Source organism: Pseudorasbora parva, chromosome 20 (genome assembly GCF_024679245.1).
Source record: "Pseudorasbora parva isolate DD20220531a chromosome 20, ASM2467924v1, whole genome shotgun sequence".
Lineage (NCBI taxonomy): Eukaryota > Metazoa > Chordata > Actinopteri > Cypriniformes > Gobionidae > Pseudorasbora > Pseudorasbora parva.
The window spans coordinates 29,338,225-29,364,088 of record NC_090191.1 but is presented as its reverse complement, the minus strand read 5'-3'; the positions used below and the strand labels follow the sequence as shown (position 1 = coordinate 29,364,088).

At 40.6% G+C, this 25,864-nt stretch overlaps 1 protein-coding gene across 8 annotated transcripts in view; it reads right to left on the bottom strand.

Annotated features, from left to right (window-relative positions):
* Positions 1–510: 510 nt before the first annotated feature.
* The window catches only part of sox5 (SRY-box transcription factor 5), a 232,529-nt gene continuing 207,175 nt past the window's right edge, over positions 511–25,864 (bottom strand). For 7 of the 8 annotated variants that reach the window (XM_067428355.1, XM_067428353.1, XM_067428354.1 and 4 more), the window contains 7 exons: positions 22,720–22,869; positions 19,228–19,399; positions 15,128–15,300; positions 12,211–12,313; positions 11,757–11,930; positions 10,251–10,467; positions 511–4,644 (listed from right to left, as the gene is read on the bottom strand). In XM_067428355.1, the coding sequence (XP_067284456.1) occupies positions 4,350–4,644; positions 10,251–10,467; positions 11,757–11,930; positions 12,211–12,313; positions 15,128–15,300; positions 19,228–19,399; positions 22,720–22,869 (1,284 nt within the window). In that variant the 3' untranslated portion in view covers positions 511–4,349. The remainder of the gene's footprint in view (positions 4,645–10,250; positions 10,468–11,756; positions 11,931–12,210; positions 12,314–15,127; positions 15,301–19,227; positions 19,400–22,719; positions 22,870–25,864) is intronic. The other variant, XM_067428356.1, reaches the window with a different exon arrangement.

The window sequence follows — 25,864 nt, the reverse complement described above, 5'->3', positions numbered from 1 at the left end:
ATCCAGACATACTCTATCCACATAAAAGTGGTATTTTTATTGCTCTGGATGCTGTAATTGTATGATAACACTGGCATATTTTTTGATTTGTGTCACAAATATTATTTCTAATTGAAGTGAGTGGTTTAAAAAGTCTGGTATGAAAGTATTTTCTAATGATAAAACATCTTTGACCACCTACTTGAGGGGGAGTGATCAAGACCAACCCTTGCGATTTGTTAACAATACTGTGTAATTCATGAACACTCTTCTACAAATATTTGTAATCTCAGCTGGTGTCCTACTGTCTACTGTGACGTATGTCATTCCAGACTCATACAGTGACGTTCAGTGCTGGGAATTCCCTTAGTTTGGCCCAAAAATCTTGGGATTGCTTTACATGTTGGCACATACGAGTAGACTGATAGTATTTTTTTGTGCCAGTTCTGGAAATCTAACAGTGGTAGACTTTAATTATGGAGTTTGTGAGTTGCAGTAGGGCAGAAAAAGAAGCCACAAACACACAGTAGATACAGAACACGTTGCTGTTTTTATTTGAGCCTTGACTGGCAGTAATACTGAAAAACGTCAACTTAGAACAGATGGTGGTAACCCACGGCTTGCTTTTTTTTTTCTTTTTTCCATAAGAGTACAGTTACTCTTGCTTTTATTGTGGCATGAATAACATCAATAAAAGAGAGAAAGAAATATACAACTTATATTACACTGTGTTATGAACAAAATATAAATCTATAACTCTATGCTATATTTACATAATTATCTTTCTTGATTTTCAAGTTGAAATGGTAAGTTTCTAAGTACTTTTCGTTTGTTGTCATTTAACATTGTTTTGAGCTCCACACATGACTTTGATTGTCTTATCAATTATTGTTCATAATACAGGCCATCATCAGAGTATGTGTTCATAAAGACCATGAGGTTACCATGCTGACCAATAATTAGTTGACAGAACATGACCTTGTATGTTAACCAGCCAGTCCTTCCTCCAGCATACGTGTGCCTATCGATTAATATGATTGTGGGAATTACAAGTGAAAGCATGGTCACACCAGATGGCTGCTTTTCTGTGATTGTGACGTCACTATAGTGAGCTTGATTGACAGAGGGAGACACAATGTGGAGCTAAAACAATCTAATATGGCCATTTAATGGAGCTTCACTGGAATCAGACAATCTGATCAACATTTTAGAAAAGTCATGTCTTAAAAGGAATAGTCACATTTTCACCACCATGTCTTTTGAAATCCGCTTCACTTTCTTTTGTGGAACACAAAATATATTGAGCAGAATGTCCGAGCTGCTTTTTAGCATACAAGGAAATGAATGAAAAAAGATCTTCAGTGAATAATGACTTCTTTTATACTACAGTTTTATGTACCACATTAATGATTTTTTTTTTTTTACTTCTTTTCAGAGTTCCTGTTCCTCATCCAGTCTCATTGTATGGAAAAGAGCAGCTCGGAGCATCTGCTAAACGTCTTCTATTGTGTTCTTCAGAAGAAGGTAAGTCAATTTCATTTTTGGGGTGAACTATCCTTTTAAGGGTTAGGTTTTGTGTACTGTAACCCTGAACTGTAATTTGACACAATAGGTAAACAAATGCATTCGTCTAAACCAATGATGTTCCAATGAAACATAAGGGAAATTATGACATATCAGTAAACAAGATCCACGCCGCTTTTCTGTTCAATAACAATTGGGGTATAATATAGCTGTTTTCTTTATCTTCAATAAAAGTAAAAGAGAATTAACAGATAGGAAACTTCACATTATACATAAACCATTACAAATAAAAATATCATGTTCTTCTTACGTTTGCCTCCGAGTTGTACAGAGTCCTAGTGCTTTAAGAAATGTGTTTGGAGTTCATGAATGATGCACGGAGGAGAAAAAGAAAATGGAAAAAAAGAGAAGTGTCTCTTTTCCTTCATATCAGCAGTTCACCGTGACCACTTTCTCAGAGATATACCAGCGTCAGAACAGGCTTAATTAAACAAAAAAACAAGAACATAAAAAAAGGAAAACAAAAAACAGAATATTGAACATAATAATTAGATCTAAATACCTACCCAGCTAAATATAATGCTTTATCAAGAGCAGTTTCCATACGATCATAAAAAAAAAAAATCCAACTGGAGGAAAATAATAAATTATACTGTACATAACTTACTAAACTTAGGAAATGCTGCCTATTCTTATAATTATTGTTAATAATATTATTACACTAGAGGCAGTTTTAATCAAAATAAAATACAGTATTTGCAAATACAAACTAAAACATTGACATGCAGAGTCTGAAACGGCTCCTCCCAACCTCAACAGCAGAGTAACGTTGACATGGAGGCAGAACATAAATACAAACAACAGACAGGACTGGACCTCATCGAACCGAATAAACTAGACAAAATGCGATCGGTCATCACTTAGCTAGCGCTGCAGGCGTCAGAGTACCTTTAACATTTTTCGTCAAAAAAAAATCAAGTAGGCCAGAAAAGTCTGTTTTTAGTTATATGTGTGCGATCGGACTTATATATATATATATTTTGATATGTTGCGAGTTGACAGCTTTTGGGTAGATGTAAAGGAAAAAAAAAACATTAATGGTTGGAGTCTGGCTGCTGTTCACCTAACAGCTTGTCTCTCTCTCATCCAGCTGCCTGCTTATGCCCACACCAGGCCAGAGAGAGGCTGGCAGAGTAGTTACAGTTAGGGCAGCCGTCAATCAAACGCCGTCGCTGTGCCAAAAGCAGCCACACAGGTGCAGTAAGATGGAGTGGGTCAGTCAGAGCCACACAGAGAGTGGATGACTGATGACACAGCTCGGAGACTCCTCTGCACTGATAAACGGGAGTGATAGATGGAAAAAAGTGTGGGAAATAAAGAGATGAGAGAGACAACACAAACCCCTGCGGAGGAGGAGAGATGTGAGATATTAAGGGGTGCTGACCGAAAAGTACACTAGTGCTTGTCTTGTGTGGAGATCCCTGGTTTCTCTCAGAGCTGTCCTTTGAAAACAGAGTGCTGAGCACTGAGGCTTGTGGGAACTCTATTCTCCTCCTTCAATTTGCCATTCAGACACAGACTCTTCTCTAGAGAGCTTTTCTCTCTGCATCTCCTATTTTCCTTTTGGAATGAGGTGCAATGTTCCCTGCATCCCGCTATGACAAAAACAGGTTGTTCAGGGAAACAATAAAAATGACAGGAAAGAATGAGGAAAAAGCAGACGAACAATCGATCAAGGAATGAGAAATGCAGTGCTATTATTAAATGTTCGGTTTTCTTCCGTACGGATCTGGCAGCTAGCATGAATCTTATGTATTGAATGTTATACTTTTTTTTGTGTTAATGTTCACATGACCAGCACATCAACTGTCTAAAATTAATTTAAAACCTAACAAGGGGCACATTCATCCACACACAAACATAAAGAAATGTGCACACGTACAATAATTCTGCTCGAGGCATCACTCTCCATGATCACCATCGCCATGTCAGCGGTTCACCAAACAAAGTTTGTGCTATCTTAAAGTTTGTCTCCACACCTGAGAGAGACGTCAACATCCAAAGTTCCCACAGAAGAGGAGAACAGAACAGTAAAAGCATGTCAAGAAAAAAGATGTGAGGAAGGAGGGATTGTCTGTCATCCAGCGGTGTCCAAACTCCTGAGTGAAGGGACGTGAATCCTCCCTTCCCATCCTTTTATCCAAAAGAAAAGACATCTTTGAGTGAGAGCACATGGGCGTGAGGATGATAGAAAGAGTTTCAGCTAATAGCACGCTGAAGAAAAAACAAAATAGTAAATGTTTGTCATTTTCCTCCTGTCAGGTGCTTTACGGTGAAGAGGAAAATAAATGTCTTTTTTCTCTATTAAAACTGTAGCACAAAAACAACAAAATCACATTCACAAGCCACTTGTTGGCACTGTGTACCTGAGTGAGAATATTATAGAACCAAGAAAAAAAAGCGGTTTAAAAGTGTCTCTTTAGAAACAAACAGGTCCACCATTTTAAAGTGTCTATGACGGGTCGACTGACGGGTCCTTAGTAATAAATGTCTTGATAACAAACCGGTCAAGGGTAATTTTTCCTTTGAAGTCATAGCTTACTCGTGATTCAATAAGAACTTGCCGCGGTACGTTCACTCAGCGGGAGTGAGGGCAAGTGTTACACTTCATTCACAAGACCCTCCTTTTTATGTAACAGTCACTTTGATTGACAGGTCCTGTGCTTTGCTGTGGACATCAGGCTTGGCCTCTGGAGGAGTCCTGATTGGACGGTGTATGGGGACGGAATGAAGTTTGTTTGCGTGAGATGCCAAGTGACTGGTGAGATCGCTGTGATTTGACAGGTTTACTGAGTGATGTGATTTTCACTGTCACTGCCATAGTCTCCGTCATCGTCTTCGTAGTCAAAGTCATCGTAGGCATCGCCGTTGCCGTCATCCATTCGGAGATCCTCCTCCTTCACACGAGGTTCCTCCCCTTTGTGTGTGAGGTATGAGGGCTGGCTGGTGGGCGGGACTGGTTCGGGGCTACTCGACATGCTCGAGTGCTCAGAGGGCAACTGTGGAGAGGGCATTCCCGCCATAGAGAGCGCACCCGGGTACACAACGCCTGCTGAGGACAAGGGTAACTGGGTCTGCTGCCTGTAGTACAATAAACACACAATCTGTTAGCAGGACCTGGGTGAAAACATTAGTCAGATTGTTGTATGTAAGGATGGGTACCGAAACCCAGTATTAAATGAGCCCCGGTGCTAAATTATTAAAGACCACAGTATCGATAAGCTCTTACGCTATTGGTTCTGCTGTCGGTACTGGAGAAATGAAGAAAATACACTTACTATTTATAATTGCTTAATAGATGTTATATTGCAAATTATATAGGCTATTGCCAGCCATTTCTGTAAGCAATAATATTAAACCATGTGTTTGCTGTTCGCAAACCTGCAGAGTGAGAGAGAGAGAGAGCGAGCGATATCTCACGTGGAGCAACAGCACGTACGACATGACAATCCCTGATTAATGAGTGATGATGGCCAACAAAAGTTTAGTCTGCTTACACTTCAGGCCTGTGATATTAATCAAATTGTATTTTATTTTAAAATTTGGTTCCGTCTTGCGCAACTTGCTTCCCTTCACAGCGGTGAGCATTGGTTCCCCTAAACCCCAAACTTAAAGGAACACTCCACTTTTTTTAAAAATAGGCTCATTTTCCAAGTCACTTAGAGTTATACAATTGAGTTTTACCGTTTTTGATTCCATTCAACCGATCTCTGAATCTGGCGGTAGCACTTTTAGCATACATCAATGAGTCCATTAGCATCGCTCTCAAAAATGACCAAAGACTTTATTTTTACAAAGATAATATTTTTCCTATTTAAAACTTGACTATTCTGTAGTTACATCGTGTACTTAGACCAACGGAAAATTAAAAGTTTAGATTTTTATAACGATATATATAGGACCTATTTTCTCATTCCTTAGTAAGAATTATAGAACTTTGCGGTCGTACCATGGGTTTAGCGGTGCAATGATATTACGCAGCGCCTGAAAGTAGTCCTAAGCCATGGTTCTAAAGAGCTATGATAGTGAGTTGAAGGTGTATACTTCTACCATCTTGTTTCACAGAATACCAACGAAAAGCAAGTAATCAAAGAATCAGTGGTTGGTTGCTCTGAACCACACATATCAAAACACCGGTAGATTCAAACAAGAAACTGCGTGTTTGCTCAAAGCATTTGGGACCAGCTGACCATTTAAAAAACATGGACAGTATTACCACGGTACGGCATCTAAAGGATATGGCCAGACAAGGCGAAGTGTAACACCCCCCAAGGCTGTAAGTATAACATTATTACTTTTTGTTAACGTTAGCTTGAACAACCAGATTGAAAAGCACTGCTGTTGTATTTAGCTAAAGTTACCTGAGAATGCAATCACTAAGTGTGGGGGTTTGCGCGGCCATTTGGTTTATACAGTATATAACGTTAGTAGTTTTATTTTTAGCATTCTGGTGAGGTAGTGTATAGTTTGATTAATATAATGTTTAATTGCCAGTATTTTTTATCTACAGTTTCTATGGTACAAAATACTACGTTAGTGATGTTACGTTCTGTGCCGAGGTTTCAGAGCGTGTCTCCTGCATTAAAAATTATTTGGCGGCCGCCAAAAAAAAAAGTTTGTCCTGTCAAAGCCCTATTTGATCAGTTTTTTGTGATTTATGAGTGAGATGACTGGGCACATGTTAGCTGAGTGACAGAGAGAAACAACGGAGAGCGCGCACTCTCTGTCTTCATAATAAGCAGTCTCAGCATATTTCATTCACATATTACGTTTGTCAAAATCAAAAGGTCGGAAGACCGAATCCATTTCAGACCATTTTTCCTTGAATTTTGACTCTTCTCTGACTCACCAGTTTGAATCTGCTCTCCTCATCCCTTCTGCTCCAGTCTGTTCAGCCACACTTTCACTTTTCAAAAGCTTGTCTTAAAGCTACACTGTGTAACTTTTTTAGTTTATTCTTAGCTAAAATCACTTAGTTCTTTCAAAAATATATGTGCTCATTAATGTATATTTACTTCTTTCAAGTAATAATGTATTCTCGTAATTTTATAATATACCATTGAAAATACATAAGTGTTGAGGGTTCGGATGGCGGTCGCCATGTTGCTCCTCCATCTTGACAGTACATTTGCCAAAGAGGGACATACCCATAAATTCAAGCTTCGCTTTTCGCGTTTTTACACTCGATGGCACTGTGTCGAATGTGAAGAGGGGGATTGCTTGAGGCTGCTATATGATGATGGAGGATCACTCTTAAGCCCCTTTCACACTGCACGTCGGACCCGCAATATTCCTGGATTATTGCCGGGTCGCCTTCTGTGTGAAAGCAACCACGTCCCGGAATTGATTACCGAATTCGACTCGGGTCGGGGACCTAGTAACATTGCGGGATATGTATCAGAGTCGCCAAGGAAGCGGAAAAGAGAATTAAGACGGCAACGCAACGGGCAAATCAACAAGACAAAAGTAAATATTGGAGTGGCCTTTCCAAGATGGAAAGAGCTAATGAGGAGCAACAATTTTAAAAAGAACGCCGACGTTGCCTGCTTTCTTCTCGACAGGTAATATTAATTCAGCCTATTTGTGTATATTGGAAGTTTTATTGTTGCTTGGCTAATTATATCATGGTGTGCTGTGCATAACACTAGAACGACGTCTAGAATAGTTTTCCTCGCGTCAATGATGAAAAAGTATTGTTTACCTTATAACATAAATCCGTGTTCAATGACGGATAACATGAGATTAATATTTTAATTGCATTATAATTTGTTTGCCTTACGCTAGTGGTGTTGTACAATATACAGAAAACGAAACGAAAACGTAAAACTATTATTCATTTTACATAGATTAATTTGATCATAGATCATTTGGTAAATTAAATAACTGCAAATTATAATAGTTTTCAAAAATTACCTCATCACTTGAGTTGAAGCAACACTCACCGAAGAGGTCGAACTGAAAGCCATGACTAAATCGGCCACCGTAGGAGTTGAAACGAAATCGAAATTGAGAGGAGCAGAAACTATTATACACTGGATGGTCATATACCTTTTCACCACTAGATGGGGGAAAATATCACACAGTGTAGCTTTAAGTGTAACTGTTATTCCGGTTCAAATAGATACGGTTCGGGATCTGCACCAAAGTAAATATCTTCTGAAGCGTCTCTCACAAACATCTCCATGGTTACAAGGCGCACTCTCTGCAAGCAGATCATCACGCTGGTTGTGTTGACAGAAGCGCGGTGTAATATCATTTCGCCGCTGCACCCATGATGGCCGCAAAGTTCCTACGCCAGAATGAGAAAAGTAGTTCCTAGCTATAACTGTAAAAATTGTGACTTAATTTTTCGTTGGTCTTAGTACACGATGTAACTATATAAGAGTCAAGTTTTAAATAGGAAAAATATTGAAAGTCATTTTTTTGACCATTGATGCTAAAGGACTAATATGATTCAATGATGTATGCTAAAAGTGCTACCGCCAGATACAGTGATCGGCTGAATGGATTCAAAAACGGTAAAACTCAACTGTTTAACTCTAAGGGACGTGGAAAATGTGCCTATTTTCCAATGGGTGTTAATAGTTATACACTATGTATATTATTAGACCTGCATTCAGGCTTAAAAGGAGCAGAGTCTAATAAACCGTGATGTGATTGGGCCATTTAATGTGATTTAAACAACAACAGAGAGAAAGATACTCGATAAAGATATTTAATTTTTTTAAAGCTATGTTAATAATGTTCTTAATTTTTTATTATTATAAAAAAATAACAATAAGAATACCGTTAAAGTACCGGATAGATAAGCAGTATCGGTAAGAGTAGTAGTACCGTTAATACCCATCCCTAGTTGTATGCATGCGCTTGGATAGTGAAGAAGGAAGGGTAATGTGTGCAATTTAGTGATGCCAGCCAAAGGACATATTCCTTTGTAATAATCGGAATTCACTGATTAATCTCTCAGAGTTAAGCCACATTTCCACTGCAGGAACTTTCTCCAGGATCTAGGATCTTTGGGGTGGTACTAAGTGTGTTTTGACTGCAGGAACCGTGGTCTGAAGTTCCCCCTCAAAACAGCCCTGCTAGCAAGGTAGTACCTTTTCAAAGTTCAGGAACTTTTGTGGGTGGGACTTAGGCACTGAACATGCTGATTGGTTGAGTTCACGCAGCATTTTATTTCAGCCTAAAAAGTCTGTTGCGGTGCGTAAAGTAAGAGTTTGCTATTCGAATTATCAAAAATATGATTAAAAAAATACGACTGATGATTCGACGACGAAGTGGGCTCTGGAAAGTTGTGCACAGTCCTATGTCACCGGACTAATCTTCACAGTACTTAAGCCAAGATAAAAAAGCCAGACAGCAACAGGTCTGAGGGAAAAAAAGTTCCTGGGACAAATTGTAGGGCCCTATAATTTCCGCGATCACGGAATCGCAGAATTGGCATATTCACGCGGAATCTACATGTTAACGCAGATTTTCCCGGAATTTTACATATTTTTAATGAAATTCTGTTTTGTGTGGGAGGAGAACGCATGTCTGAGGAAAATGCAGACTTGGGGAAACAAATCTTCGCGACACAACCCCTCCCGTCATTTCAGCTCCCCCTTCAAAACAATGAAAGTATGGCAAAGTTGGTCTTCATGGCTCTGCTTTCGTCAGCAAAAAAAGTTAAGAAACTTGACGCTAACGGCGGTTTCAGCGCAGAAGCTTTGCGTATGGAGAGCGGGAGCCGTGCGCCCGTTGTGCTTTACAGGCAGCATTGGTCGCGGGCAGCTGAACCGCGGCTCGTGTATTGCAAATACAGACAAATATTGACCCCTGTCATTCTCATGCTCTGATTTATGATAGGCACATTAGGCAGCATATCTGCTGCAAATGCGACCGTGTTCCCCTCTGTTCCAAACACATATGCATATAACATGCTGTATATGGGTAATTTACATGATAAAAGTAACCTTAAAGTTGAGATAAGCATCTAGCTTTAATCATTTAAAGGGGCCGTTGAAGTTGGGGAAAAAAACTTCTGGCAGTGTTGTGTTTTCGTGTATTTTATTTTTATTTTTCACAGCTCTGGATCATAAGGGTGATTGTTAAACACACAGAACAATTCACTACATGTTTTCATGGTGAAATGTGTAATTTTTTTCATCTTAAATTTTTTTACTTAATAGTACTGTATGTTTTACTTAAAAGAAAAAGCTAATGGAGCACTTCCATTTTAACTTATATTAACTAATATAATGTATTTTACCTGAAAGTTTAAAGCTAATAACCATTAATATTTGAAGTACTTGTGCAGTGTTATGTTGCATCATGCAGTATTTGTCCTAAAAAGTAAATGTGATGTTTGTTACCTCAATAAATGGAAGGACATTGTATTTTTTGTTTTATGTTCTATTATATTAACATTAAAAGCACACTCTTTTTTTGACTAAAATAACAGTAAAGGGTAAAAAACCCGGAATTCCCAAAAATGTTAACAGAAAAACGGAATCTGCAAAAATTAAAACGGAAAAAATAAAACGGAATTTGGGAAAAAATAAAACTGATTTTATAGGGCCCTAAAATTCTTCCGGGTAATTTCAGTGGCAATGGGGCTTTAGATCAGGAATGTGTTACAAAATCGATCAGGGTCAATTTGATTTAAAATAATACATTAGTAAAAGTTATTTAATGAAACTCACCCTACGGTGAAGTACTGGCGCATCTCCTGTCTGCGGTTACGCATGATGGCCTTATATTCACCAATTCGCAATTTCTTCCCATCTACCAGGCAGGTGCGTTTGGGCCGTGGTTTGTATTTGTAGTCTGGGTATTTCTCTAGGTGCTGCTTACTAAGACGGGCCTGTTCTTCATAGTATGGCTGCTTTTCCAGGTTGGTCATGGCCTTCCAACGAGAACCTGTAAGAACAAGGTGTTTAGAGAATAAAAAAGGTGTTTAGAGAACCTCACACGCATGCGCACTAATGATTCAGACAAAGGCAGGGATAGCTGCTATATAAGCATTTAGAAGGACATGTTTTGGCTGTTGCATTTGAACTTACCAATGCAAATGTCCCCTAAAAAATGTGTAAGAGCACAGTCAGGTCAACTCAAACACAGCCTAATTATACAGGGCGTCTTTAAGATGGAGTAGTTGACTAATCATTCAGGCAACCCAGTGACTATTTGATTTTTAAAAGATATAATTTTGCGCATCTCTAATACACTCAAACTTCAGTATGGTTTTTAACTGCCTATCGTTAGCCTTAAAAATGGGCACTTTGCACTAAGAGGGTTTTTGTTTGGTCTAATGAGTACCTTTGAGTGGAGCTGATGTCAAACAGAGAAGAATAGAGTGTGCTCTTTGCCCTCCAAAGCGCACACTCACACTCTCACAAGTGATGTGCGACATTATTCCAGGTGACAGCAGGTTAAGTGGGCCACTAACACACTCCATCTAATTATCAGAGCTCAACAGGCGTACCTGTGGCCTGTGTCTTTTTATTCTCATTAACAGAGGTGTGTGAACACATATGTTTACACACTGGTACATACGCCTCTGTCCCAAAAACTGCAGCATTGTGTTCAGGGTGTGTATGTGAGTCTGTGTTGAATTTACACAGTCCTACTGTATGTTTAATGGGGAAAAGCTGTCACCACTGGCCCTGACATGCACCCAGTGCTGGAAAGGGGAAACTCCTTCTGTTAACAATTGAGAGAGCGGGGCCTTATTAAAACCAGATTTTCCGGCGTTATAAAACGCTTAGGAGCTCTTTAAAATGTCAAACACAATCCCAGAGGTCTGGAGAAAATGTCAGACAGACTGGAGAGCTGGTTTAATGCATAATGAATTATATCATCATTGTTGGAGTCGGCCCTCTAGAGCGATTCATTAGGCGGTGGTTACACAATGCAGTGCGGGAGTGTGTGTGTGTCTCTGTGTGTGTAGGAAGAACAGAGGGGATTCTCTGTCTTTGGCTGTATGCTTCTTCCCAAAGGAGCCAGTCTTTAAGCCCCACCCACATTTAATATACCCACAAATCTCAGCGAATTAGGGAATACAGTGTGTGGTGAATCAAAGTTGTATGGAAAATAAATCTCCCAAAAGCCTCGAGTCAAAAATGCACGGCTTGAAACAAGAGACGGAGCTAGTAAACCTGAAGTGGTTAGATAAGTGATTGGAAAGATGTACTGGAACTGTCTCTCACCGAGAATCTTGCTGATGTTTGAGTTATGCATGTCAGGGAAAGCCTGAAGGATCTTCCTCCTCTCGTCTTTAGCCCAGACCATAAAGGCGTTCATGGGCCGCTTGATGTGCGGTTCGCTGCTGCCACGCCCTCGAGCCTCTCTGAAGATCCGTGAATCCGACACACTTGGGCTTCCTGGAGAAGGAAAGCAGGTAGATAAACAACCTCATATGTACAGTACACATGAAATAAGACAAATTAATGGTTGGCTGTGATCAATTGAAAAAAACTGCAAGTCAAAATGCACATCTAAAAAAATAGGGTAACATCAGCCACCGAGATTACAATAAAAACAAGATTGCAATGAAGATTATAGGGAAATAAATAGGTTTCTTTTTTCTTTTTATTTAAATTTAACTTTAATGCCTCTTTGAGAGGAATTTATGATGGATGGTAGATAAAAAAAGTATCTTACCATCTGAATCTCCACTGATGCCAAAGTCCATCATTGCATGAGTGAACTTGCTCTCTTCAGACTGTTTTAACTGCTGGCTTAGGCTCTCAAGAGCAGCTTTATCCTGTAAACACACAGTATACAACCAATCCATTTAGAATCATAATCAACAAATCAACAGATTCATTTGCATAAACACCAATGAACTGAGGAATCAAGTGCATGGAAAGAATCCGAAGAAAAAAAAGAATGAAAATGTGAGTTAATGTTTATCCATCAAATACGAGTAGCCTGGATGCCACCTGCAATCTATTTACACTTATTCTTTCCCTCTCTTACTCGCTCGATCTCTGTCTCTCTCGCTTAGCCCTGAGGTCAATGCATTAGAGAGCGCGAGCGCTCTAGAGATGAGAGCGGGGCTGGACCGCACAGCCTCCTGGGTATTTATTACACCCAATAAAAAGAGATTTACTATGCATTTACATGGCTAATGTAGCTGGGCTGCATATTTCAACACAACACCCCCTGCTCTCTCTAAACATGCACACCCCCATCACCCCCCCCAGAGCTGCATCTGGGGCTTAATTAGTCAATTAGACTCCATCCTGAATCCATGCTACGTTTAAAACACACTCGCAGACAGAGTCCTCACCATTAGAGAGTGACCTGGGCCTTCTGCGACTCTGTAATGAAATGCATTACACCATTTTGCAGCCATAGAGATTTAATTGTTCAGACTGAGTTAGTGAGTGGGGTTTAAATGAACGTGTAATGGAGAGAGAATCTCTCCCCAGAGAGACAAAGAGAGAGATGATCAGATTTGATAATGTGACAACACGAAAACTTCAGCTTTATACACAAGAAGGTCTGTAATATTGGGAAAAGCTATCCGTTAACACTTCTATTCATTAAAAAAATGAAGTGGCAAATTACTACACTATAATGAAATATTAGCTTTGTATACATACAAATTATATTTTGTCAGAATACATGTCTAATTTTGATTGGCTGAGAAAGACACTTTTAAGCTGAAGTAGTTACAGCATATACCAGCAGAGGCTAACTGAGCCTAAACCTTGTTTGAATCGATGCTAAAAACTCTTTCATCTCATAGGTTATTGACCTTGCTCATCTCCCACAATCCATTATCTTTGTGTGACACAAAAGGGTTCAGGAACAAGGCAGGGTTTGACCGTACCTACCATATGTTCCTGGGGAATAAGTTCAAAGAGTATAGCGCACTCTCTCTCGGAGAGTTGAGGTTAATACATAGAGGGACAGTAATTGTCTAAAATCAGGAGATAATGGGCTGAAGAGGAAAACAAACATCAAATGGTCTGGCTGATGCGGACCTCAGTCACGTAGGAGGTAAAGTTGGGTAACAAACCACCACAATCCAGTTTTAAATAGTCAAACAATTTGTTTTGAGGCTTTTAGTCCATGTCTGTTATCTCTGAAGCCAATAATATGCTGCTTCTAAAAGTTGACAAAATGCACATTAAAAATGTGTCTTTCTGTTCTAAGAAAAGGGACAAAAAATACTGACGACTCATCCTGCACTACAGATTTTTGTCTAATCAGATGCTCTCTAGAATGAGTATGCCCAGTCCACACACCCTTGCAAAGAACAATATTAAGTAGAACAGCATAGGTCTTAGCTGTGACATAACTAATGATTTTGAGCAGGAAAAGGCTAGCAGTAAAGACCTTACTTCTTTTATAAGTAAGGTCCTTTAATTATTTGAAATGTCTTTTTTCAATCTAAAACACATCAGATGTGGGAGAGAACACTTCACTTGCAAAAGCACCACTCAGATGAACTCCGACATCCACTTTTCTCTAAGACAGAGATCATTGATAACACACTCTCTTTGCGTGTGCTGCCCTCACATTGACCACACCCAATCTGCCCCTTTTCTCAGTATTTGAATGTGTGGCCTTAATCAAAAATGAACCCTCTTTAACTCAAAACGTGTGCAAAAGTGCAGCGTGAATGGCAGCTGTGTGTGAGGATGTAAAGCTGTGGTAAGGGTAAAGCGCAGCTGATCTGTGGTAAATCATAATAAGGATAGAGTGTTTGGGAGATGTGGATTATTCCTAATGCACCTTTCATTAACCTAGTAACAATCAGCACAGCCACTAAGCCTGAGGATGGAAAGAAAAAAAAGGCAGTGCGCGAGCGTGCGGGTGCTAAACTGAATTTGAGATCAACGCACCCGTAAACATGCCTTAAGCATTTACCTACTGTGTATTTGACGATGTTGATACGAGTTTACACACAAAGGTTTATGAAATAAACCAAATCTCTGTGTGGCGGAGAAAATCAGGAAGCAAGGACATCTGTGTATATACAAGCGTCTTCCTCTGCTGATGTGCACAATCACATCATTAGAGGTGGACGAGGAGAAAGTGTCCATAATTTAATGCTTGTTTACTGACATACTCCGCTTTTTGAAGCATTTGTATGCAAATTCCACAGAAAGCGAGCGTTTTTTACTATCTGCGGTCGAAGGCGTTTGTGGCTCGTGGACCAGCTGACTCCAGTATGTTTAGCAAACAAGCCCAATTTAGCCGTGTAGCCGAGGAGTCACTCCAGTCACTTAACATTAGCATCAGCTACGCCATTAAAATTAGCGTTCTGTTCACTGCGCCCTGCCTGCCCTCAGCCTGCCTCCCAGACATAGCCATCATGTAACAACAAAAGAGCTTTCAGATCTTAGTCACCTCTACTCCCCCTCCTCACAAGAACAGCTTTGGGAAATCACTTTGTTCAGAGATAAACACGCTCTGTTGTAATTAACGCTTCTGTTTGTATATTTTCGTCTTTTTTAAACTTAATTTGCACTATTTATTGGTGATGAGCAAGACGGGTCTGCAGACTTTGTCACAAGCTGAAAGATGAGTGAGTGTGTAAATGCAAGACCAGAGTTAAACCAACCTTTTCTGAGCGTCCATTGTTGAGGCTCAGGCTGTTGACTGCCGCTACTTTGGCGTCCAGTACTTGCTGCTCTCTCTTTAGCTGCTCCTTCATCTGTCTGGCCTCCTGAAAAGCTTTGGTCACGGCCTCATGGTCGTTCAGGTAGCCGCCGGAGGTGATAGACGACAGCAGGTCTGAAAGAAAGCCAAGTTTGAATGAGAGAGCAGTAAGACAACAGACAGATAAAGCTTAAATGTGTCTTGATATAAAGCTGTCGTTTTCAAATGGTTCCTGCATATACTAAATCGTTCCGTGCCCTGTTAATACTATTGTTGGGTTAGAAGTATTTCATTACAATTTCCCTGTTTGATGTGAAAGATTTTTGGTACTTTGATTCAATGTATAGACTTAAAGTGAAGTGACCCCCACACTAAAACACTGCTGGCACTCTGGGCATCACACATTAGCACTGAACGTGCTGTGAGGTCACCTATCAGCATTTGTGTTAACGTTACATACACACACTGATCATTTGACTGTGACTCAACCTGCCGATAGCACAACTAGCTCTTAAGATTCACTTAAAGCTAAGAAAAAAAAGTGTGCAAGATAAACATTGACTTCTGAGGGCTGCGTTTCCCAAAAGCATCGTAAGCCTAAGTTGATCGTAGAGACCGTTTGTGGCAATTGTTCTACGATCAACTTTGGCTTATGATGCTTTTGGGAAATGCAGCCATTGCAATTTAACATTTAGTTTAACCAGCTAGCATTACGGCCTGTCAGCTACTTTAAATATGAAGTGATAGAATAATGAAAACGAAGCTGGAAATAAAATCTACTTATTTACAGCAGAAACCTGTTGCTGAGGCACACACTCAGAAACCTAGTTAGCTGCCTCACTGTCTATTACCTACATAACAACAATGTTCTGGGTAACATTGTGTTTTTAATTGCACTAGTTTTTATTGATACTTTAAAGTATTACCGGTATTTTATAAATCAACATTTCTATCACTTTCTGCTGTATTAGATTTTGAAAGGCATCTTTTTGATTGCTTTTTCTACGGAAGAGGATGCATAATTAAGGTGTCTACCTTTTGGGATGTCCTTTGCCTTAAAACGATCGATCATGAAAATGATGATGCTGACGTTAAAAAATATATTTGTCTATTTTTTTAAATTGGTTATTATGGCATTTTCGGCGGAACCTGAGGTCTGATTGATTAACATTAGGCCGCCCGCCTCCCAGACCGGCAAAATTAAGTGAAACTGGATTTAAAAGCGTGCACTGCAAGTGATGCCTGGATTCACTTTGATCATGAAATACAGTTTAGTGCAAGATGTGCAGCGTCACTTTGTCATATACATAGCATTATAATGAGAACACGATTGTAATAGAATGTTGTAAATTCTCTGTGCTTTAGTTCCCCATGTATTAGCTTTTTAAGGAAATCCACAACGAGAGTTACATCAGAGTGCAGTCGAGTTCACGTGCTGACTCGCACCCTTTTTTGAGGATGCAAGTTGTAAAATTACTTTTATGTTGTCCATATCTCATTAATCTCATATACTGTAGGGCATTTGAGTGAGTTTATTAACCAGCTAGCAAAGTGCTGCCGTTATATCAACTGGTGTTCATTCACTCTTCAGTTTCAGCTCAAATGCAATGCTCGACATTATCGACTCGAGATGGTTATATTATTTCTAAATAGGTTGTATCTTTTTCAAAATCATTGATATTAATAACGCGGCAGTGTTTTGTTCTCATTTTTTAAATAGTAGACCTTTGTTTTATTTAAAGTTGTTTCTCATTAAACACGCAGTGATATCTAATCACTTTGATCATGAAAAATGTAATGCAAGATGTACAAGATGCGCAGCATATACATAGCATTATAATGAGAACAAGATTTTTATAGAATGTTGTAAATTCTCTCTGCTTTAGTTTCCACTGTGTATCAGTTGCACATGCGTATTCATGTCCTTTTGGGGAGATGTAAATTGTAATAGGTGTATATCTGATTAATTAAATATGGGATTCATTTGGTTGAGTTTATTAACCCACTAGTAAAGCTCTACAGTGTGGTTTTTATTCAGTTTTAGCTCAAATGTAATGCCTGATATTACTGACTGGGTTATTTGAGATGATCATTTTGTTTTTAGATGTTTCTTTTTCAAAAACATTGATGCATCATAATCTAGCAGTTATTTTTTCGAGTATTATGTTAATATTTTAATAGACTTATTTTCATGTCACGTTTGTATTTGTCAACAATAATTTTTCTAACATTATTTTCATATTTCATATGATGGACATGCCCCACCATCCAGTTTGAAAACAGATGCTGAAGTCTGATGAAAATCTCTAAAATCTGCATTTGTACATTCAGAGTTTTGCTAAAGTGTAATTTGTCTCATTTCTCTCTGTCTACCATTCTGTGGCCTTTTATTCATACCAAAGCTCATGGAAATCTTAAAAGTGGGGGAAAAAAAGCAGCGGAGATTACTTATATTAAAACCATAAGCAGTCTAATTTGGCCCATTCCGCAACATCTGCCTCTGAGCATATCAAGGATGTTTCCAACCATCTTTTCATGGCTATTATTTGTATTATTCTCAGCAGCTTAACCGCCCAAGCCGTTAGCGGCATCTGTTGGCTAGTGCATGTGTGTGTGGTGGAGTATTATCTCGCCAGGATAGATCTAACAAAGACCTGTGCTAGATTATGAGTCTTTATCTGGCCTAATCCGGTCTCTAATGCTGGATAGGATGGATTAAATGCTTTCATTTGAAATTATAGAGGAGAGAACTCTTTTAAAAGTCATATCTCTGGAATCTGCTAAAATGGCCACAGGTCAAAGTGTAAGTGGGAGCCAGCACACTTTCTGACAGTCCATTTAATTGGGGGTCAAAACATGTCTGAGGTGATAATTAAGAGCACTGACTGGGACTAGTGAGCCTCAGACTAGTGAGAGATATTTTTACATTTAAAATGACTTGTTTGAAGTAGAGATGCATATCAGTTTAATAACCCACAACAAAACAGTATATCACACTTCACATTACAGTGATCTGGAGATTAAAACTTTTTTTGGGGGGGAAGCAAGGGAGAGTGATGGCCTTAGAGGACACAGAACTTGACAGCCCCTGTTGTGTTTCCGTGGTGACAGTGACACAAAAAGAAAGGGACACATGGGGTCAGGCATGCTGGAAAGTCTCAGGACAGACGTCACTTAGCAAGGTCAAAAAGATGAGAGGTGGAGAACATGGATGATGGAATGGCACAAAAAAGGCACATGAAGATTTGTCAAGTTAAAATATAAATACATCCAGGTAAACACAAGATACACCTAGAAACAGCATGTTGAGTGGGGCTCTGAATACGGATTTGATGTTACAATACTTCCTGACCCCTTAAAGATGTGCACCAGATGGAATAATCAAGGGACATACGGCACTCTCAAACTTAATGATCTAAAAGAACCTCTTGCTGCAACATGTTCCAAAGGATTCCAGTGAAAACTTTACTTCCTAATCCATTTTTCAGAACAAAAAACATCTGGGCGGCAAATCCACTAATCTGCTATTAAATCCTAGGATTTGTTGGAAAAACACAGCGATTACAGGGAAGTAGTCTGAAATGGCTAACTGTTGTGAGGAGGGGATGCATGGGGAGGAGAGAATATTGCTTTATTGTGTTATTAATGTATGTTGTTTGTGCTGTGGGTGGTAACAGAGTTGTATAAGAGGCTTGTCTAATCTCAGCGCCTGTCAGGAAGGCTTGTGTAGCTCTATTCAGCACCTCTAAACAACAGAAATAAACGCCGCTAAACCTTCTCTCTCTTTCGCTTCCAAACACAGCTGCTTAACAAGCTCTCCCCCACCATTTAGACTAATAAATGTTTGACAATGTGCCCTTCAGGCAAAATTAAATTCTACAAACCTAAAAATGTAACATCAATTACGTCTCATACAAGAGTCTTTGCCAGCAGAAAAACATATCCTGGGAGCAGGAAAAGCTCTTGAGAGATATGTTCAGGGCAATATGTAATAACATTAAGCAGGTTATGCTGCGATTTATGTGTTTATTGAATTGCATTGAACTGTGGAGATGCGGGTACCTATGGAGCTGAGTCTGGATGGTGGTCCTCCGATGCTGGAGGGGGCGCTGTGCTTCAGGGACCCGGGGCCCAGCTTCAGGGCAGGGACCTGTGGGGAAGCGGGGGAGGTGGGTGACTTGCTCTCGGATGCCTTAGGCTTGGACGACAGATTCAAGGGCTGAGCGCCCTCGTCCTGCAAAACAGCAACACGTTTGGCCCGGTGTGATTTTTCTCCTCAGAGACTTGGGACCCAATCAAAACTCCCAACAGGGGGTCAAATCAGCTGACTGCACGCCGAAAAAGTTTTCAGCAAATGCGGCCAGGCCACAAGGAAAGGTAAAAGTAATTGTGGTTGCGCAGGCCAGTTAAAAAACTAGCCGGTATTGGATTGACATTGCGCACTGCCATGGCGGCATAATCAACATGCAGCACACCCATGCTCAATCAAACGAGAACAGGGACAAAAGCGAGCATACCATGTAAAGAAACATGCTTAGGTGAGAAGATTCACACACATTTACCAAACATGTTGCGCATTGAGAAAAAAAAACACATACAAGCATACACGCAAACACAAAGGCCAAGTATTCCTTAAATATAAGCACAGATGATAATTTGACACGCATTACAGCTTCATATATGTTTACAGATGTCAGTTACACTAAATCAGATAATAATCAAATAACCCTGACTCTTTTGTGAAGGTGGACGTTGCAAATGATTGCCACCAAGATATCAACCATGCTGACTTCATAATCACATCAGAGAAGGCACCATAAGGGTAATTAGATCTCAGAATGACAGATGCTGCCCCCTACACAGCATCGGAACATTGCAATAAAGGTCTAAACTTGCGATCAAGACCATTGTTTTCTTATCAGCTTCATAGCTTAATACCAGAACTACATCAGATGCTTGTGGGCACTCAGGCAAACCTCCAGGATCAAATGACCTCACCAGCCCTTGTCAAAGCCATAAGCTGTCGATCATCCTCGCCTGGCAGAGGAACTCTCAGGTCACTATTGTGCTCACATTGCAGTGGGATCTCATATGCGCTAACATGGGGAGTGCAGCATCTGTACCGACACCTGTTTCTAGAGCCTTCCCGTCTGTCATGAATGGCCAGAAATAAAAAAAGCATTTGCAGCAACCATAGAGGACGACCACATCTCACAGAGCTATAGTGGCTCTCCGCAGTAGCGTGAGTAGAGATTTGCTGTATTTCAAAGGGAGTAGAGGCAGCGAGTCGGCATGCTAGGTTTTGGAACAGAGCTTCTGAGGTCTGGAGAGCTTGATTAAGACCTTTCCCTCACCACCCGTGCTGCGTTGGGCCATAACAGGATTGTCCTCATTAGCTCTGTTCTCAATGGAAGGGGAACCAGTGGGATGCGGACTCCATCATAAGGGAGACACACAAAAGACCCTACTCAATGAGAACACTAAGACGTGATTGAGGAGAATACTGTATCATGACCCATATTGTCTCGGGTGTGTAGCAACGCTGCATTGAAGAGGAAAACTGAATATTTATGACAGATAATGCCTGCCTCCCGCCCCGATGGTGGATTGTTCTTCGAGAAGCAAATCCTTGGTTGGGATGTTAGCCAAAGAGAATGAAGCTGGTGAGAGGAGAACTAATGAAGACTGGCAAAGCTGTGTGAGAGGAGGAAGACTAGCTTTAAGATCCGTCATACATGTTTATAATAAGGAATAAGCTTAAATCTCATATAAAAAATGACATACAAGTCACTTAGAATTAGAAGGGGAAAATATATATATATATATATATATATATATATATATATATATATATATATATATACAGCATGCGTGTGTGTGTGTATAAGTACAAATATAACTATGTCAAGAACTGGAGGTGAGGTGTGCTTTTCTAGTATAGACAAGATAAAATTAACAGTTGTTATCAATGCCTGTAGTTCTAAATTAAAACAATACTTTTAATCAGGCATTTATCGCTATAGGTATTACTGTACACTAGCTGTATGTATTTATACACGCGCGCGCACACAATATATCTACTCACTGTCCACTAGTTTTGTGATCTTTTTTGAATTTTGCATGAACATGTACATCCTTCACATATACTGCTGACAGTCTACTTCAGACTGTAAAGAAACCAGAGACACTCCAACAAGATAGAAGTGTCCAAGCCCATTGTGACCAACACATGGGCAGCACCTTCAAGAGGAATCCCAAAGTCAACTGTGGCAGTACTGAGCTTGAGTGAAGGAATAAGGGTGTGGATGTTGGAATCCGAGTAGGTCACAGAGTGAAATCCGTGATATAGTGAGTCCGTGATGCACCTGAGTTGTGAGGCTTCCCCCAGGGTAAAGCACTTAAGCCCTGTACGCCTCAGTCCAACCAGCTGTCTGACACACGGCACACATCTCAAAATGAGAGGAAGACTGGCAACTACCCCAGGGCAGCAACCTTGAAATATACATGCCTTCCCTTTCATGATGGCAAAAGCTTGCAGACATGGAGAGAACAAACGAGAGCCATAATTGAGGGAAAGTTTGAAGAACGAAAGAGGAGGTAGAGAAGGAGAAAGGCAGGGCTCTGAATCCACTTTAAGATGCTTGACAGGGAATATGAGAGAGAAAGATATATTTAAGGAAAAGGTCATTTTCACATGGCCCAGTGGCTGCGGAGGCCTAACAGGTGCAGGCAGCACTGCCAATTATCTGTATTATCCCTATTCCTCTTCTTTATCTCCATGTATTCGGTCATGTGACAACAAAGGACCAAATGTTTGAGGAAAACGGCCTTCATTAGCCTTTGACACAATGAGCTGCAGGAGGCCAGATTCAGTCGATGGCGACCGCCAAGGCTTCACTGTAATTGACGGAGGGAAACGTATCCTGAGCTCTTCCTCTTATGCAACAGGCATGTGGTTGAGCTCCAGGTCGGTTCTCTTCCCTTCTCCAAACAGGCATCGGGCTCAGCCGTGGCTCAAGGCCGGAGTGAGAGTGGGCAACAGGCCTTCACACATGTTTATCCAGCCCTGGCCGCCCCACGATCCAGCTATTGTACTGCTGAGCAGGACAGAATGAGCTTGCAGGGGTGTCCGGGCATCTAGAATGACCAGCCCAGCAGGAGGGATAAGAGGCCAGACAGGCTGCTTTTATTTCTGCCCTGCCTTATATTCATGGAGTTTTATTCCGCTCAGATAGCTCTGGCCTCCTGCTGCCAGACTGGCCAAGGGAAAAGATACCTGCTCAAAGCCTTATATTGCTATCGGAAAAGGCACAAAGCAGTGGTAGTAGCTAGACTTTAGGTTTAAGGACCAGGTACCTTAAGACGCTGGCATACAAAGCAATTGAAATGCAACAATGTAGTGAGGCATGGAGAACTGAGGGCATTGTGCCAGCTTGCAAGAGTTATGGATATTGAACCAAAAGAACATCGAAACCAGTACATACAAAGACTATTAGCTCTGGATGGTAAATGTATACAGGTGTTCCAGCTTAATATGCATCCATAAACACATACCTTGGGCTTTGGTGGTGGGGTGCTTCTGTTTTTCTCGCTGTGGCCGCTGGTGGGCGAGAGTGTTCCGGTTGCCAGGTTGGCCTGAGGCACTGTGCTGTGTTTGGCCCCCGGAGACACCTGCATGGCAGCTAACTGAGCTGCATACAACTGCTGCTCAGAGAGCGATAGAGGGAGAGCGATAGAGAAGACAGACAGACAGAGGGAAAAGGGACAGAAGAGTGGATGAAGAAGAGAGAAAGGTCCATGAATAAATGAATACACAGAACGTACCAAAAAAAAAAAAAAACAGCTAAAAAGCTGGTTTGGCCATTAGTGGAGAGGGCTGATGGTTGTTTATGTGTGAGGGGACAGAGCTGTCACTTTATGTTCCACCATCCGGCCTCAAGGGGCTACGCTTAACAGCTAGCAGCCGCCTGAGTGAGACATGTCCCCGCCAAGGTGCATCCTGGGAAAAAAACGCACTCACCATAAGGGTCATATTCACTAAGGAAAGGGCCTTCAAGGTGAAAAACTGGTGGATGTGTTTATGTAAAGAGAGAAGTTGTGAATTTCTCTGCCACTGGGAGTGGAAACAAATGCCGGACCCCCTATTGATTCTTTTACTCTCGTTTAAGAATGCACACCAGGACAGCAGGACCCATGAGAAAACACTCTTAAAACTCGAAAACATATCTGCCAGTATGATTCAATGAAATGAAGCATACTGCCATTTGACAGAATACATCAAGATTTGTCTCCTTTTTGTTTCAAATATATTAAACGGCAGATTAATATATTGGCTGATTAAAGTAACCCGACCTGGATCAGTCAACCACAAGCACTATTAAACGCAGAGCTCAGGGATGTACTCTTCAACACAGTGTATTTGTGGACCAGAGCAAATGTTTCTACGGTAACAGGCAGACAATACAGTGGCAAAACAGATTCCCGGAGCTGTTTGTGCAATTCCTGCAATAAGTGCGTTTGTGCAGCTTTCATGTGCAATTTTGAGGAAAGCAAAGAATGAATTGAGAGAGGGAGCTTTTTTATTGTATTTGTGGGAAAAGATGAGGAACCAAATCTGTGTTTACAGTAGCAGCAGAGACGGGCTGTTTTTTAAATTGTATTTTTCTCTTTAAGGTTTGGACGCGAATGGCTGTTTGTGAGTAAAACTTCCGTCCTTCTGTTCGTCTCTGGCTGCCAGCCACCAGCAGGAAACAAAGACTGGTTTATGCAAATGTCCATGGCAGTTCTATCTCTCTCTCTCTCAACCTCGACAGCACATTCTCCACAATCTTCTGTCGGCTGTATCTGTTAGAATTAAATATTTCTATCAGATGAGAACACAGAGATTAACGCACCATCATGCTGAGAGACATATCTCCGTACAGAACATCTCTATCCACTCACACTGGCTTTTATCTGCCTAAATTTGCACCGCAGAGAGCTAATAAAGTTAAGTGCAGAATTTTTTCTAAAGGGGCACTGCTACATTAAGGCTATGCTTAAAAGTAGAGGGAGGTGCACTGATAAAAATTCAATGATATATATATATATATATATATATATATATATATATATATATATATATATATATATATATATATCCTATGGACAACCAAAATTATGGCCAATATTAAATCTACAATATTTGGCTGTTTTAAAAAAAAAACGAAAAAGACTGCCTATAGTAAGTGGAATTATACATTTTAGAAACCTTGGATAGAAACAATATGCTGTCTGAATTGTTTAAAATTACCTACTTATAATTTTGGCCCTAATGGCTGATAACAATATGATCCCATGTAGATTGTGCATCCCTAATAAAATAACCTTGGATTAATTAATATTTATACAGACGTGTCATATGAAATTCATTTAATGTAGCACTTCTATCACTCTTCTAACTTAAAATAATTTTTGCTCAAATCTTTTTTTTATGTGGCAAGTAATGAGCGGAATAATGTATACCCAGTCTGTCATTATATTTAAAATAAACACTGACAGAGCGCTTCTATTTTTATTCCCCACTTAGGTTGTGCACAGACATACAGCGCCTCAACACACACACACTTCTCTTGTTTTTTGTCAGGAGGTGACCTCAGTGTGTGAGCTGTAGTCCACACAGGGGAGCAGGACATGAAATAAAGCTCTTGTTGGTCATTTCTGTTCAATTACTCCCACCATGGCCCCTGGTTGTGTGTGTGCCTGAGCGTGACATACGGCCCCTGTCGGAGCTTGCCCTGTCTGTGTGTGTGAGAGGGCGAGATGCTCAGTGTCCGGTCCACTGCATCAGACTGCTTTATTTTCTTTCTGAATTGAGTTCTATTATAGGGCCAGCTCTTGTCAGTCACAACCGTTAGACCGACACACATACACTTCACTTCCAACAGGGGCTGCCACTGAACTCGCTCAAAGCGCTGCCACCCCGCCGTCAACGTGAGCAAACAGGAAGTGACAGCACAATGCCCCTCAAGCGCCCATGGGCTCACGTATGCACACGCAGCGAGAATGAGGGATGAAGGGGTGGCTGATCTCAAAAGTGGGGATGTAACAGAGGAATTTAAATGTCAGCCTTACACAAAAACACACACACTGAGGTGCTGAATGGGGGAGGGTGTATCTGTGAGGGATTTGATAGGACTCTTGACTCCTTCAGTCAAGCTGCGTCCTTTTGAACTCTTAAAGCTTCTCCCCTTGCTTCTCTCACTCTCTCGCTCTCTCTTTGCTAATCCCCACAGAGGAGTCTTAGGCCAGCTCTAATTCTCTAACCAAAAGTCTGTGTGTTTAAGGCAACAAAGGTAAGAAAATATACACCGTCGACACAGGTAATTCACAAGGCGAAAGCACAAGAAAGATCCCAATGCCAGTCCGTAATGCTAATGGGTCAAATGAGAGTCGATTTGGTAGTGTGTATGTTTTTATGTGTCTATATGCAGGATGACGGGAGGTGATAGATTGGCATTTGTGCTTTAACTCGTAAGGCTGATTGGAGAGCATTAGTGTTGGTGACACATGTTTTAACAAAGCCACCACCCCATTCTCGCTAAGCCCCCGTCCCCTCCCTGAGCACAGGAAGATGGGCTGCTGTCAGCGCTATCCAGCGGAGTGGATCTGTGTGTCTTTATGTGGCTGAGCAGACATCTCTCGCTCTCCAGTAATCCCC